The following is a 17,527-nucleotide window of genomic DNA, read 5'->3' as shown; positions in this document are numbered from 1 at the left end:
GACGTCTTAGGTCCAGGGACCTTGGAATTATGTTCAGCATCACATTTGTCTCCAATGTTCATTGCTGGGTTTGTACCTGCCACTGAAAGTCTTTGGTAAGTGATGAAGGTGGGCAATTTCTTCAATAGTGTCTTAGTCTTCAAAAAGTCAGTGTTCCCTTTGCAGCCAGGCATCACTTCCCCAGGCAGAGATACCTTTGCAAAGACATCCATTTCCTTAAATGCCCTGTTTGGTCACTGATAAAAATCTGTAACCCATCTCTAATATCAGCTGCCTTTTCTGGAAAATTCCCAGTGCTCTGCTTCAATGCTTATAGCTCACCCCTAAATTCTGATCACTTTCCAACGATGTAGGTTCAGGTATAACTTTGATAGAAAAATAAAAGCTAAAGAAGATATACGGTGGTTGGACATTCACTTCACCTCTAGGTAACCTTGTCTTCACTTGTTCACTGCCAGCAATAGCTAAACCTTGTGGAGTATTTTCCACATGCAAGGCATTATCTTAGGCACTTTATATATATTAATTCATTTAACTTTCACAACTACTCTATGAGGTAGGTAGTGTCAATATCCCCATTAGATTTGAAGAGGAAAATGAAGCTCAGTTTAAACTGGTCACAAAGATAGTAATGGCAGAGCCAGGAGTAAGTCCAGCAAGTTCTGACTCTAGAGTCCTTATTCTTAACCACTCCACCAATCTAATGACTTGTAGAAAATGGAATTTTCAACAAAACACTCAACTTTTAAAACTCCAGAAAGCAATTAAATTTCTAGCTACTGTCTCCTCCTCGCTAAATTTATGGTATATTACTACTCATTTCTAAGTATAAACTTTCATTACAACACCTAGAAACTAAAAGGAATGAAAGAAGTTCTCCCAATAACACTAAAATAATTCCCCCACTTAAGGTCTTAGAAGAACAGGCATTTAGATTGATTGAATATAATCATTTAGATTCAGTTAAGGACCTTCAATTCACTATGAATAAATCCTGAATTTCATTTTTTTAATACTTAAATTTAAAATTATACTAATGAGATGTGAGCTTTTTCTTGCTTTTAGAATAAAACTAATTTCTCATTGGAAAACTAAAAAGCATTTTGATGCCCTACCTACAAGAATAATTAAATTAGGGTACATCTACTGAGAAAAATATTATTCAAGTTTTAAAAGGATAACATGAAAATGATGTTTAACACTGAAAAATCATTATGTCACAGCATTAACTTCTGGAAAAATATTGAAGTTGTATGTTCACTATAAACAATTTCGTTTTTTTAAAAAGTAGGTATATGGGAAGATAAAAGTGACAAGTAAATGCATTAAGGTAGAAGTATGATTAATGCCCTTTCAATTTTGCAGTAACATTTCAAAAAGTTTAAAGAAATGGTACAAAAATTAAACATAAAAAGTACACCAAGAAGTTAGGTGACTCTGGAAATGTTCTAAAACTAGACTGCGATGACAGTTACACAACTCTGTAAATTTACTAAAATATCACTAAACTATACATTTTAAAACGGTGAATTTTATGGTTTACAAATTATACATCAATAAAGTTATTTTTTTAAAAAAAATGTTAGGAGGAAAAACCTCTTTCTACAATACTCACATGAGAAAACTCAGGCTGGGATGGGATAGGCAGTGACCCAGGAGTAAAGACTGGTGTGCTCTGAGACACTGGTGTTGAGGCTTGCGGGGTTATAGCAGGCTCAGGTGGGACATGGAGGTTTTCTATCTCCACTGGTTCATCATCTTTGAGTTTCCTCTGAAAAGACTCTCTTCCTTCTTCAGATAATACTGACATATCCATCGGCTCATCTGGTTTAAAACAGGAAAAACAAATTTAGAAATAAGCACTTATCAATACTACTCATGTTCCAGTATCACTAATAAAAATTACATTACAGAAATTTCCATTCCTAAAAAACACAATGACATAACCACTGTCACCCCAATAAATTTTAATTTAAAAACAAAAAAACACAATCACTTGATTTTCAGAAAAACTGAAAGATTAACAGATCTGGGCCCTAGAAATCTAGTGACACTTTCCTCCCCTGGGAGGAGAGAGTGCCAAAATACTCAGTTATAGATTAAAATTGGGTTCATCTGGGGATACCCACCCATCCACATGAAATGTTAAAAATTTGGCTCTTCTAAGTCCCTTTCCTGATTATAGCTCCTGATATATAGTTCCTGATTATAGCTTTTGCATAGGAAAGCCCAGATTAATGGCACCTAATCTAAACATCTGCTACAGGCTTTAAAGGCACTGAACTTGTTCACCACTCTAAGTAAATATCTACATAAATATGAACTCATTATACTTGCATTAACAACTGCTAAGTGCAGAAAAGTGGATGCCAGGACAAATACAGAAGGAAAAAAAAACCTATCGATGCCAGTCAGCACAGATTTATCAAAGAACTAAGTACAAAACACTAACCCTGAGACAAACTGCTCAGGAGGGAAACACACATACACACAAAACCCTGCATTCCCACAATATACTACCCACCTGCAGGCCAACAGGATCTTCCTCAGAACCAGCCTAGCTAACCAGGTATTTGATTCATCAACCCTTTCCGCCTATCTTACCATTTGACCCCAAACATGTTTTCCTCAAGACCACTCTCAGAAACTACCTCCACCATTGAGTTTTCCCCTATAACCCACTCTCATGCTACCAGCTACCCCCAACCCTAAACTTCACTTTCCAGTCTAATGCTAGGTTAGGTTGGGATCTAGGCTGTAGGCCCACAGCTGTGTGAAGTATTCTCATTATACTTTTTGATCTTTCTCACCATAAAAAAGCATTGATTAAGGACCTGCTGTTCTAAGCGCGACATATAACAAGGCTTTCGACATATAACAAGGCTTTCGGTTCATAATCTTAGCACAAACCAAAAATACAAAATGCATACATAGTCCTACAAAGTTATACACAAATATTAAGCAAATACATTGAATCTAAAGTACAACTGACAAGGGAAAATACAACATTACATGAAAAACAAAAAACTCTGAAACATAACATGATCCCAAATGTGTAAAGCTACTTCTTTATATTTATGCATAGAAAATACTCTGAAAGGAAATATATCCAAATACTAATTATAGTTATAGCTGAATTGTACTCACAGGTGATTTTATTTTCTTCTCATTATTTTCCTATATACTTTCCAAACTTTCTGCAATGAGTACAGACATACCTTGTTTTATTGCATCTCACTTTACTGTGCTTCACAGATGTTGCATTTTTTACAAATTGAAGGCAGACCCTCCACCAGCAAAAAGAAGACTTGCTTTATTGCAATACTTTACTGTGATACTCATTTTATTGCAGTGGTCTGGAAGCAAACCTGTAATACTCTGAGGTATGCCTGTATTAATTATGTTTACAATCAGGGAGAAAGCATTTTCAACATAATTATTTTTGTATGTTCACACTACAGATAGAAGAAATGGTTCTAAGTATAAACCAAACTTAACTTGCATTAACAGCAGTTAATGTAAAATAGATTCACTTTTTTATTTTACTGAAGATATCGCTAATCATGCTATGCTTAGAATATCAGTCCATTTGAATACCTACAACTGATTTCAAGAGAAAACAGCCAGACACAAACTTTGTGGCAAAAGTCTAAAATTAAATTTTGTCAGGGTAAATTACACTTGAAAAACAGTTAAATACATTTCTATGTTTACATCACTCAAGAGCAGAAATAGCAGGATATGATACCCAACAGATAAGAGCACAGGCTGTGGAGGCAGCTGCCTGAGTTCAAATCCTGTCTCTATGGCTTATTAGTTGTGAGATCTCTCTGTGCCTCCATTTCCTCATTTGTAAAACGAGGATAAAAGAAACACCTACTTCTTGGGATTGTTGTGAGGATTCTATGATAAAAATCAAAGAGAAGTACCTAGAACCACATAGAACAGTGCCTGGCATACACTAAAGTGTTCAGTAAGTGTTAGCTACTGTACCACTATTGGTATGTGATAGAATGAAAAGGAGAAAATCATGGAATTCATTGGAAAAGGCTTTGTAGGAATTCAGAAATATCTTGAATGACTGCGTAGGAGACTAGAACTGAGCAAAAGAAATTTAGATAATGCGATAAATTAAGTAAAAAGGAAAGCTTCCTTATGAATGAAGTAATATAAAATCACTAGGTCCTCAAAGGAGGAAGGAAATTTCTACCATCTGCTCCTAGCCATTCTGATGAACGCTGCTTTGATAATAGCAAAAATAACCTATAAAGAAGGAAACAATTTTTGGTTCCCTCTCACTAGTAACGTGTTAACATGTTGCTGGAAACTACTGGGCCATTAGTAATAAACACAGTTCTTCACTATAATAATTCATTTGAGTTCCACTTTAAAAACCTAAAAATTTTCCCATACGGTCTTTTTAAAAATTAAGTCAACAACACAGAATTCTCAGAAGAATCAGTGCTGGAAGAGCAAAGAACTGAGGAGAGCACTTTACACTAGGCCACATCCCTAGAGGTAAGACAGACATGAGCCTCACTGAACGGTTTGGGTCATGACGTTCTAATATAAAGAAACAAACAGTGCATTTTGCAAGGCACAAGTGCTGCTCTTCTTCTAATCTGAAATCAACAGACAAATCAAGAGAGCTCACCTTTTCTCCCTTCTTGCTCTGTGGGACTACTAGGAACGATAAAAGGGGTAGATCGGAAAGCATCAGGGGAAGGAGCAACAAGATCTGAGGAATTCCTTTATATAAAGAGAAAATCACAGGTTATTTTACCACAGCAGCAGTCTTGCATTTGTTTTTTACTTTTTAATAGCAAAAATATTTAAGCCATTTGGAAAAATACTTATTAGCATTTCTCTCAAAAAGCTACCTGAGGATGATGGACGAGCCATGAATAATACTTCAATAACTATTTCTCATACCAGACATATCCAAAATTAGAATTAAAAGAAGAGTAACTGTAAAGCCATATGATTATAAGAGAACGTCAATGGTTAGACACTAAAAAAAAATTCATCTGCAGATTTGAGACATAAAAATACTCCATTTTTGCCTAATATTAGAAAGATCATGCACATTTTTATTTAAAAAAAAAAACACAAAACAAACAAAAACAAAAAAAACACCTCTTTGCCCTAACACAGAGATAAAGAACTCCCAACTACTGTCAACTCTAGTATAACCTGTTCTCCACCCCTATGCTGTTCAATGGGGAGAACTGTTAGTCAAATGAAAGAACAGAATGCTTGTTTTGGATGTACAAGTATCATGATCTCTAAATAACTAGGTAGTTTCTTTTCTACTGAATCATTTGGGCTACTACTATAAAATCTCAAATGTGAAAGCAGATCTACCTACCTTCAACAGTTCCACTAAATTCTTACTCCCAAACTTCTAAAGCCTAGAGTTTTTTTGTTTTCAAAAAGAATGCTGGACTGGTAGACAATTTTATCTCTTTCAACCTTAGCCTAAGACCCTCAGGCACATGTTTCCTTGGCAGAGCTATTTTAGGCTTACTTACGTGGAAAGACTCTCCTGAACAAGGGACCTCTGACCAGAGAGCTGCAGGAGATGCAGAGTGGTGGCAGGTGTGGAAACTAGAGAACACCCACCTTCTTCCCTTGAAGGAGTAGAGCAACCATCAGAAGTTACTGAAAGAAAAAAAACCCACAAAAACAAAAAACTAGTTGCCATTTACTTCTCAAATTGCTCAACTCACATGACTGAGTTATCCAAAAAACAAAACAAACCATTCTGTACTGCAAACAGAGTAATAGCCTTATTTCTAACCATGTTCCAAGAGGGGAGAAACTTTCTAATTGTAGTACAAATAACGGAATGCCACAACTTTGAGTGAGCATTAAAAGCCCGCCTCCCTACTTAATTATGGGTTTCTTTAGTAAAGAATTGACAAAAAGAGTTCCTTAGTCCTTTCTGTCATGACAGAAGCTTGGAGAGGAAAAACCAGAATCCTAATACCTCTGTTTGGCTGCTCTTCTTTCTTGTGAAACTTCTATTATAAAACAGCAAGCGAGACTTTTATTTCAAGGTCTACCTAAGGTGAAGTAAACTCATGCCATGATATGCAAATGGCAGAAGTCAAAATAATGCACATGACACCTGAAAAGGTGAATGCAGCAACTTTCATTAGAACCTGGGCCTCCTTAAAGGAGACAGACAATACTAACAAATTAGTAAAAGGATATATGAGCAGCCATTAGTGATTTATATTATGAAGTCTCCTGTGGGCCCCTTCTTAGCAACAGACGGAGTATCAGCTATATTAATCCCAAGTATAAAAGAATTTCTTAAATACAACCTTACAGCTTTAGTTAGCGACCAAAAAGGGTTCCTTGGTGACCCTCTCAATGTCTTGCACACATTCACAGCACAGTAAAGGAATACAACCTTCTCTTCTTCCTTCCTTATAACCAACACATTACAGCAGGTCCTCCAATAATGCCATTTCATCAACATCGTTTCATTATAACATTGATGTCTTACGAACTTAACTCTTGTTTATATCAATTAGCCTACAGTAAAATTAGTTTTGCTATATACAGTTTCACCTAAAGTCACAGAACCTATCAACAACATTGAGGATTTAATGTATATATTTTGCTAGCTTTCTGGCTCTGTGAAATTACAGAATGGGGGATTAGTGGGGGTTAACAAAATGTGAAACAAATACCATTCTAGTCTTCTAAGTTTTACCTTCTTTCTATTATACTAGACCATTACTTCCTACAAATAAGTAGACTGTTACCCAGGGGAATATGAAAAACTTAATACTTAATTATCATATTTAAGATCTGAAGACCTATGACACAGTTACTCTGTCCATAATTATTAAATTTACCATATTATTAGCTATTATTCCTCAGTATCTCCATTTCCAAAAGAAAGAAAATTATATTAAAATGTTAAATAGCAATCATTTCCTAAAAGCCCTTCTCATTAATCAAGTAGAAATACATTTTCCTTCCATATCACAAGCAAGTCTGCATATTTATAAAGTGCCTTGTAACTTAAACAGTAGCCTCAAAACAGAAATAAAAAGTTTAGATCTTTGGAGAAGAAGAGCTATAACAACTAATTACTCTTTGTACCTGTTTTATTGCTCTGGTCAAACAAGTCTTCCTGAGTTGATAAAACCTCAGGCTCTGGTGACTTCTGAATCTGCAGTCCACCTTCCAGAAGTTCTTGAGCAGGTATTTGTTCTTTTGTTTCCACAGCAGTTAAAGGTACTTTGGGACTAGGAGGCATGTCCTCTGACCTAAGAAATTCACATCACCAGGAGAAAAAGTTGCTATGTTCAAATGCTTTCATCTTTGAGCTAAGAAACTTTTCCTATTTTGTGTGTTTTCCTTTAATAATTTCAAACATTTCAGAAGCTCCAGTGTATATAACTATTTATTGAAAATGAAATAAGATACTCGTAATGATACGAAGCCCTCAGTCCATTCCAAAGCCTGTTTCAGTCTCACACAGCAATACTTCTTTTCAACTCTGCTCAGCGCTGTGCTGCATACTGTCCAGTATTACTGATGAAGGATTTAGGGATTTTTGTTGCATATGCTGTTATCTGGATGTGCACGAAGGATTCCCATCCAGACCAAAACAATGCCAGTCCTAACAATAACCTTCCAAGGAAAGGGCCTGGGTGTGAATTATCCTCTGCACTAGTGCCACACACGTTATCTTCTGTTGACCTTTTCCATTTGATGTACTCAGTCTAAACCCCAAACCAAGACTCCACACCAATACTTCTCACACTTGTAAGACACTCATTGCTGATACTTTCCAGAGACTTACGAATTTCACCTATTCTACCATCCCACAGAGTAAACAGGATAGCAAAACTAGCCAGAGAGCAGTTTCCTAAAGAAAAGCCTAAAAAGGCAGCCCCACTTAAGAGTGTTTTACATTAGAAAGACAATTTCTCTTGATATTCACCTTTATTCAGGATACTAGGACCCCATTCCCCACTGTTTCTATTAAAGGAAATAACAAAATACTGAGTGTTTAGTCATCCCTCCCCCAAATCTGGAGAATCCACTTTTCCTCTGCCATATCCAAACTTGAGCTGTTGACTAGAGGCAATGCTGTTTTGCATATGACAATCACCACAGGCAGAGCACAGGTATACTACCCAATTCCTACCAAGTTAAGGGCTGAAAAGATTGGGGAAAAGACTACCTCTCTGCATCTATACCATAAACCATCAAATGAAGCATACCTGAGGACCCAAAGCAACCTGAGTACTCCTCAAGCACAGAAACTATAGACTTTCAAATATAATATTCGTGTGATTCCTCATAACATTAGAGAGGCTAGAAGACCTCCCACAGAGACACAGTACCTCTGTAAACAAAGATCAGAGGAGTAGCAACCAAAGATTAAGGAGTCATGCTTATAGTTACATCAGTAATAAAACAGCTTTGTAATATTCCTAAAGATGAGGACACAATGAGAATTCATAAATAATGAATGTTTCTACTGGACCAGAAATATGCTTAGTATGGGGGGTGGGGGGAGAAAAACCAAAAATTTCTAAAAATGTTTCCACCTGGCCAAGTGAAATGAATATAATCCTACAGCAGCAGAAACCCAAAACTGCTTTCTAGAAAGAACACGGTTTACCTTGCAGGTGACGGATTCTGTTCTCCTACCACAGGGGCATCCTTGCTGGGCCGTTCTGCAGTGGGGGTATCTCCACCGGCCTGCTCTTCATGCTTACTTGCTTCAAGTTTTAGAAGAAGACAGAAAGAAGATATTTAATTTTTTAAAGTACTAGAAGCAGTCCCAAATGCTTTTTTGAAAGCAAAGATTTTAATAGAAAGAAGTCCAATTTGAAAATACATATAGGCATCATTCCAAAAAGGAAAATAACCAATAATTCACTTACAAAAAACCTTAATCTGTAAGCCATCAACTGACAAGTATTTGCCAGACAACTATGCAACCTTATTCTATTAACTTAGGATATATTAACTTAGATAGCTATAATCTGCATCGAGGAAAGAATAACTAGCTCTAGCATGGGAGGAAGACGCTTATAAACAACTCCAAATACCAGAAAACATGTTTCATACCAGTATCAGCATCCACATGAGAGATCCTAGTAAAACCAGAGTTGGTGGTTACTGACTGTAGAGGCTCTTTGTCTACTTCACATGGCACAGTAGTATGTTCCTCAACATCCTGGCTCTGGGAAAGTGCTAGAACCCCAAAATCCAACTGTGATGAGGCAGGATCTAGAAACAAAACCCCAAGATTAGGTATTATTCTACAGTATTATGAACTGTGCAAGGTGCTGTCCCTTAGTAAAAGAAAGTCACGTTAAGTCCTTCATATCAAAGCCCTGCCTCCTCAAATTTTTCAAATAAAATTAAGAATGAAAGCACTGGGGTGGCTAGTTAGCTCAGTTGGTTAGAGCGTGGCGCTAATAACACCAAGGTTGCTGGTTCGATCCCCGCATGGGCCACTGTGAGCTGTGCCCTCCTTTAAAAAAAAAAAAAAAAAAAATGAAAGCACTAAAAGTGAAGGGGGAAAATGTGTAATGAAGCAAAAAATTGCATACTATAAAACCTAACAAGCACTTAATATAGCTAGATTATGTCTACTTTCTGAAGATGCACGTAAACCATATCCACACTCCCAGCCACTCAATGTATGCGTACTCCCAGCCCCACAAAGCACACATCCCAAAAATATTTGAAAAACAAATGATTATGAAAGGAGGAAGAGTCAATATGCACAAAGGGGGCTATCCAATGAGCTACAAATTCCTGAACACCAAATTAGGTGAAATAGCTTAAAACTACTAGCAAATTTCCTAATGGTTATTCTCAATTTAATGATGACAAATCTATAACTTGAAAAAAAGAAGAGATTTACGTAGCTGTATGTTCACGTTAAAGGGACTTAGAAAAATCTACTATCATAAAAAAGGCATAAAGCTACCTTCAGCACCAACAGAGTGTGTGGTACCATCTGAAGTATCTTCTTCTTTTTTCCCTTTCTCCTTCTCTTCCACCTCTTCTTCCTCCTCTTCCCCCACAGGAAGAGTGGGTTCCACTGACAGTCCCAAAATACTACACAGCAGAAAGACATAATCACATGTTCCAATAGGTTAGGACATTTTGCTCAAAGCACTCTGAATTTTATTGTGACTCCTCACACACCAGCCACCTTTCAAGCAAATTTGAAAAAGTAAAAAATCTCACCCCATTAGTGAGTCTTTCTACAGACAAGCACTGAAAATGTTAACAGCTCAAAAACAGAATTAAGTAACACAAATATTAAACAGAAGATAAAAACATACTTGAACTTTATCATTCTCTGAAAAGATATGAGCAGGGATAGAAAAGCCTTGCACTCAAGAGAATTACTGACAAGTGACAAGTTGTGCATTAGATGTGTAGGGGAAGGGGCTCAAAAATACATCTATTAGAACAAACACATTTCACGAAAATATTATAGTAAAAAAATCTTAGCATACATAGAACCAGAGTATCTGAATAAAATACAGTTAAAGAGACCTATGTATTTTTTGAAAGTTAACATCACAAGTAACAAAATATTATAATAAAGTAAAAGACAAATAACAGGGAAAAAATCTGCAGTAAATGTAACAAAATAATAGTCTCCATAAAATATAAGGAATTCATATGAAGAACTCTAAAATATAAATGGACAAACAGAAGAGACAACTCATAAAAAAACAAATACCAGTATCTTTAAACATTTAAGATATCAGAGAAACCATTTGTTGTCAATCAAATTGGAAATAATGTTATCACCATTCAGTGCTGCCCAAACCCGAGGTGAGATAAGCATTATCACATACTGTTTATGAGAGTATAAACTAATAGAACTTTTCTGGAGAACAATTTGGAAATACGTACCAAGAGCTCTAAAAACATGTTCATACCCAGTAATTTCAATTGTGAAATAATTTGAAATGTGGAAAAAACCCTGTACAAACTTATTTCTCAATGTTTACTGTGATTAAGGAACAACCTCTAAGTTCAGTATTAGAGAAATTACCAAATAATTTCATAATCCACAAAGTGATATGTTATGCAGCCATTAAAAATGTTTGAGGGATGGCCGGTTAGCTCAGTTGGTTAGAACGTGGTGCTAGTAACACCAAGATTGTCGGTTTGATCCCCGCATGGGCCACTGTGAGCTGCACCCACCTTAAAAAAAAAAAAAATGTTTGAAACAACCAAATACAATGTGTAAACCCAGATTGGATCCTAGATTTTTAAAAAATATATATACATAAAACGCACCTTTAAGAAAATTGGAAAAATCTGAATATGAACTATATTATCAGGTATTATGGAATTAGTACATTCTCAGGTGTGATACTGGTATTATGATTATGTAGGATAATGTATTGTCCTTAGGGGATAAATGCTAAAATATTTAAGGGGAACTATAATGTCTGCAGCTTATTTTCAAATGATCCAGCCCCTCAAAAAAGCCCACATGCATGCACACATACATACACACAGAGAACAAATGTATACTATCTCTTCATCTCTTCTGTGGATTTAAACTTTTAAAATAAAAAACTCAGGGAAAATGCTATTAAGAGTTTTAATTGTCATGGGAAAAACACTCATGTAGTTAAGCAAAAAGGTCAGTAAACACATGAACTTTTACTTTTCACATGTCAACTATGGAAATCAAGTGCACCAAAAAAGAGAGGAAAAAAATGCCAAAATGTTTACAGCAATTAGCCTCTGGGTGGCAGAACTATAGATGACATTTTTTGCTTCCTTGTAATTTTCTACACATTTAATATTTTGTAAACTATTAAGCATAACTTAAGCATAAGAGGGATGAAAACATAAATTTGTAAAGTTAGGGACCATGACCCAAAAGAGAGAAAAAGAACTAAGCAAAGATTTTCACAAAAATAAAACACAGTTGGCCCTTGAACAACGCAGTGGATAGGGGCGCTGTCTCCCCCATGCAGTTGAAAATCCACATTAACTTTTGACTCTCCCAAAACTTCAGTCATCCTTTGGTATCTGCACCCCTTGATTCCAAGACTCCCACAGATACCTAAATCCACAGATGCTCAAGTTCCTTATATAAGATGGTATAGAACAATGCATACCATTGGCACTCCATATCCATGGATCCCCAACCACAGATCAAAATCACACTTTTCCATCCGCAGATGGTTGACTCTGCAGATGTGAAACCCGGGAATAGGGAGGGCCGACTCTGTATTTATTGAAAAAATCTGCATATAAGTGGACCTTCACAGTTCAAACCCGTGTTGTCTGAGGGCCAACTGTCGAACTACCTACATAATTGGGAGGACCAGACGCATGACCTTGGAAAACATAGGGAAAGAAAGTCCAAGAGCAAATATGACAAAAAGAAGAGCAATGAAAGACAGCACAAACCACACATCTTGGATTTTCCTCAGTTTCTTTTGGAGGTTTTTTTTCATGTCCCTGACCTCTAAATGCTGGTAGGCTCAGTGAGTCCTTGGACCTTTACTCCACCTACATTTACCCAGATTCATGGTTTTGAGTATCATCCATATGCTTATGACTCTGCAATTTAAATCTCCAGCTTAGACCTTTCCCAAGCTCCAGACCTGCACATCGTCAATTGCTTCCAACTGGCAATTGAAAAGGCAGCTCAGTTTTAACATATCTAAAATCGACCTTCTCCTCTGCAGTTCATCTACCCTCCACTTCTACTCTGGCCTAGCCACTGTCATATTTTGCCTAAATTGTTTCAATGGTCTCCTAGTTGGTCTTCCTGCCTCTGCCTTTGCTCCCCCTTCAAGTCTATTCTTTTTACTACTATTTTGTATAAATAGATCCTTTAATTTATTTTTAATTTTTCTTTTTTCCCAGCTTTATTAAGGTATAATCAACAAATAAAAATGGTATACCCCTTCAGTCTATTATTGACCTAGCAGCCAGAGTGAAAATCTAAGTCAGATCATGTCATTCCTCTGCTCAAAAACCTTAAATACCTTTCTATCTCACTAAGAGCAACAAATTCCTCACAGTGACCCATAAGGCCCTTACATATTGTAGTCACCCCTTTACTTCTCTTCACTCTTCTCCTACTCCTCACAATCTCTCCACTCTAGCCACACTAACCTCCTTGCCATTTCTCAAATATTCCAGGTACACTCACGCCCTATGCATTGATTGCACTTATCCTAGGTAGTAACATCAGAGATCACTTACTCACTTAATATTTTTAATCAAATGTCACAACAGTGACACATTCCCTAAGTCACTCTATCTAAACATCCAACTCCTGTAACATTTCCCATTCCCTTGTTTTATTTTTCTCTTCAACCTTATGAATGTTTAACATACTATATCTTTTACTTATTTATCATGTATTCTTATATCCTATACAAGAATGCAAGCTACATTAAGGTATAAGTTTTTTGTCTCTTCTCATCACTTTGTATGTCCAAAATTCAACAGTGCCTGACATATAGGAAATACTCAATAAATATCTGTAGAATGATTAGGTAAATCAGAAGAGGCTTGAAATACACCAAATTATGGACAAAAAAATAGTAGTGATGTTAAATTTTTCTCCATCGTCTAAAGCTAATGAAAGAAAAAAACAAAGGTTTAAATAAATTATTTAGAAGTACAAAAGTAGCCAATAAAAGAACTAAAACAATTATCACAAAAATTGGGGGAGTGTAGTTGTGAGTTAAATCCTCATCTTCGATTATGGAACTCAATTGCCTTCCTCTGATAAAAGAAATGGCAGTATAATAGTGTTACTAAGTTTTACAATAATATTAAAAGCTAGAAGGCTAACCTCTCAAAGAAGTAAAAACACCAGCACTTAAAGAGGGTTGCCTCTGTGAAAAGAGACCAAGAATGGCAAAGGACTCTTTGTTTTTCATTATAAGCTCATTTTAAAATAAACTATGTATTTACATTATGCTGTTAAAAATATTTAATAGATCTCACAAAAATTAAAAAACTGCCCTATGGAAAACCCTCTGAGGAGGATGAAAAGACAAGCTACAGTGGGAGAAAATATTTGCAAACCACATATCCTACAAAGGACTAGCATCTACAATATATAAAGAACTCTCAAAACATAATAAAAAACATCCAATCTAGTGCCTAGCATAGAAGATAAACTAAATAAATGGACAATGTAAAGATATACATAAAACAAAGTAAAAATTGAATGCCATTTAGGGTATGAATTGAACATTCTGGGTCTAAAACTGGTGAGGTACTTTGGTTAGTGGAAAACATGCCTAACAGTTTTGATAATAGATCTAAATATTTTTTGATGATTTTTTTCCACTAATAAGTCATACGTATGCTAAGATTGAGAAATGCTCATTTTGTTTCACATGCACAAGACAGATCACAATTTGAATAATGTAGCTATAAAAAAATGTTATTACCTTCACAAAAGAGATTCCAGCTATCAGTACTAATACAATCCTCAAATCCCACTCCCTAATTCACAAATATAAGATTAATTTCTTTATCCTTGGGATGAGGCAAAGGTACAGATAAAAGAATTGATCCATTAATAAATGTAAGTAAATTCCCTCTAACACTAGTTAGTATACCTGCTTCTCCTGTTTGGCTGAGGTAACTGTTCAATGACCTGACTCATAGAACCACATGTATCCAAATGAGAAGAATCCATAGGGTCTGAAAAATATAATTGGATATTAGCACAAAAGGCATTTACCACTAAACTTTAATACAAATTCAGGAATGTAAACAATACCAATCTAGTAAGCTACATTATAGAAAAACAACCTTTTGAGTGCCTACTATGCACCAGATTGTGCTACACTACCTTACATACATTCACCACAACCACATAATGTTTAAATCCACCCAGCTCTAACAAGAGCACCCTTGCAAAAGGGACTGATAGCTTTAAACACCTCACCTGCAGCTTTGTTTTCTTTCAGATGTTCATTGAACCCCCTATTACTGTCTCCTTGTTCTTCTCCAGCTGGTTGTTCAGGATTAGACACAACATCCTAGAAAATACATATACGTGATATCCCCACTATATATGAAATAATCCAAAATGAGACATACTTTTTGTGAACATGTTGATTTCATTTTTCCAACTAACTTTATGCAAAAGATAGTGTGACCTTCTAAGTACTTAGATTTGCTGGTTGGCCTAGATTAGGAATAAAAAAATCTGCTCAATCATTTACAAACAAGATATTACTCACCAACGTGGGGTTCTCTTTGTGTGTCTGTAAATTAGGAAGATGTCGAGATAGCATACTGAAGTGAGAACCAGAATCATCTTCTAGAACCTGGCTTTCAGGTTGAGAATCTTCGATTATCAGGCAAGGAGTGTCTTGCTGAGAGAAATCCGAATCCAGCTGACTTCCAGTAGGGTCCATCTGCTCCCCTGAATGGAAAAACAAAAGATCAATTCTGTGTAATAGCTTTCCTCACTCAGTTTGAGCTTAAATAATGGGGCGGGAAGTATAGGAGCTGGGAAAGGGGACAGGTCTAGGCCTCTTTCAATTAGAACATTACTATATTTATAATCTTGCAAGCACTTTCCTATTATACCTCCCAAGAGCCGATTTCCTCGTTAGTTTACAATCAGCCTGCCTATCCTTCACTACCTCTCCTTTTCCATCACCTTCCCGTTGACACCCTTTCCCCTCCTTCCTAACCTTTTCTCTTCCCGCCCCTTTTTCCATCCCCCACAACTCTCCCTATGTCCTTCTGGCGCCTCTACCATCCCCAAAACGCTGCTTTGTAATCTCTGTTTGCCAGAACCTCTACAGCCCTTCACGATTCCTCACGACCACCCAGCCTTCCTAGCAATTGCTTCCCCACCCCCTCCGCAGGGCCCTCCAACCCTTTCCCAGTCACCGCCGCCATGCTTGCCACCCCGCCCCCTCCGGTCAGCCATCCCTTCAGACCCGAAACCCAAGCTTTCAGAGCTGACTGCGACCCCACTTTTCTCCAAACAGTACCAGGCATCCCGGCGGGAGGTCCCTCACGCTCGACCTAGAGGTCTCTGCACGCTCCCCAGGTCCCTCCAGCTCTATCCCCGGGTCGATGCTGTCGCCACCGCCGCCACCGGCCTCAAACTCCTCCTTTTCCCGCGCGTCAAGCAATATCGGCTCGCCCATTCGCAGCTGCTGCCTGCCACTCAAGAAATCCTGTGGATTATTGGCGGCTGAGGCACAGTGCCCCACCCCACGTAAGAAAATGGAACACGGCGGCGTGTTTCCATGGCAGCATGGACGTTGCAGGCCCTCCCCCTTGTAGAGCCCTAGAATGACAGTATCCTTGAACCGAAGGGACCTTGAGAGGGCGTGAGATATATTCCCTTGCCTCCAGGACTATTGTTTGTACCACTACTCAGACATGAGGAAAAAGACCTGTTTTCTATCATTCATGCACTTAAAGCCCCTTCTCTCACTCTCTTCCTTGGAAAAGGAAAGGGTTTCCAGGCTTTCTAATAAAAAGGCGAAGAAGAGGATATAGAATAGCTAGGACTTAGGAGCTCACATTATATCTCTTCCCTCCCACCCCATTTACATTGTCTGAGGGCCCCAGTAAACCGTATTTTTTCTATTGCCCTCTCCTGTTTGGAACGTAGTTCAAGCTTCTCATTTGCTTATCGTTGCCCTTTTATGGGATTGTAGCCTATGGAGACTATAGCCCCAGACATTTTTTGCACCTCCCAATTGAGAGAATTGAGCACACTGATTCTCAGACTCCGTGGTGAAGAGAACAGCTGTTGCCCCTTTAACTAGATGACCTCAAAGATCCCTCCAAGCCCTGATAGTCTATTATGCTAATTATGGTGCCAGGGTCTTTTAGAAGGTGTGGCAGCTGTGACTTACATTAATGAACTAGGCCCCAAGAGGAATATGTTTGTTGGTGGTTTGGGTGCGTTTTTTTTTAAGTGGTTGGATCTGGGATGGAATTCTAGCTAGAGCAGCTGTCAATAAGGAAAGCACCTAGCACACTGCCAAGCATATACATAGTAGGCATTCAATAGGAGGTAGTTTTCTCTCTATACCCCAGGCTCACAATGACTTATGCACAGTCCAACCATGATTCTCCTATCCTGTAAATGCTATCCAGTTCAGTACTTGATATAGGCTAAGCTGAACTGGAGCTTCCTACCAACCAATCTTCTCCCTGCTGTTATAAATTACACAGATCATATTTTCCAAATCAAAAATCAAAGGATGTCACCTGAGTAATATGTTACTTGTAGGAACAAAAGCACAGACTCTTTGAAATGAAACTTTCCTGAAAAATCTAGAATCTATTGTTGCTATAATTAGAATATAATTAGGGTCCCAGAATGTTTTATTAGTGGAGCAAAAATGGAATGGAACACAGAGAGACATATAACACTTGTTCATCTCAAAATCATTTATAACTGACTATTATCTTCCTCCACTGGAAGATGCTGAAGAATACAGGTGACCAAATAAATTGAATCCTAAAAGAACCAGGTCAGGTC

General features: G+C 37.3%; 1 protein-coding gene across 4 annotated transcripts in view; it reads right to left on the bottom strand.

The window, feature by feature from the left end:
- The window catches only part of TP53BP1 (tumor protein p53 binding protein 1), an 88,536-nt gene that overhangs the window by 55,160 nt on the left and 15,849 nt on the right, over positions 1-17,527 (bottom strand). For 2 of the 4 annotated variants that reach the window (XM_033107876.1, XM_033107877.1), the window contains exons 2-11: positions 15,252-15,436; positions 14,954-15,047; positions 14,622-14,706; positions 9,977-10,107; positions 9,106-9,267; positions 8,654-8,753; positions 7,120-7,286; positions 5,532-5,661; positions 4,655-4,749; positions 1,616-1,824 (exon numbers count right to left, since the gene is read on the bottom strand). In XM_033107876.1, the coding sequence (XP_032963767.1) occupies positions 1,616-1,824; positions 4,655-4,749; positions 5,532-5,661; positions 7,120-7,286; positions 8,654-8,753; positions 9,106-9,267; positions 9,977-10,107; positions 14,622-14,706; positions 14,954-15,047; positions 15,252-15,428 (1,350 nt within the window). In that variant the 5' untranslated portion in view covers positions 15,429-15,436. Of the gene's footprint in view, positions 1-1,615; positions 1,825-4,654; positions 4,750-5,531; positions 5,662-7,119; positions 7,287-8,653; positions 8,754-9,105; positions 9,268-9,976; positions 10,108-14,621; positions 14,707-14,953; positions 15,048-15,251; positions 15,437-16,016; positions 16,189-17,527 lie in introns of those variants that run through there. The other 2 variants (XM_033107878.1, XM_033107875.1) reach the window with 2 other exon arrangements.

Source organism: Rhinolophus ferrumequinum, chromosome 6, assembly GCF_004115265.2.
Source record: "Rhinolophus ferrumequinum isolate MPI-CBG mRhiFer1 chromosome 6, mRhiFer1_v1.p, whole genome shotgun sequence".
Lineage (NCBI taxonomy): Eukaryota > Metazoa > Chordata > Mammalia > Chiroptera > Rhinolophidae > Rhinolophus > Rhinolophus ferrumequinum.
Note: the sequence above shows the minus strand (reverse complement) of the source record. Positions and strands in the feature narration are given on the sequence as shown.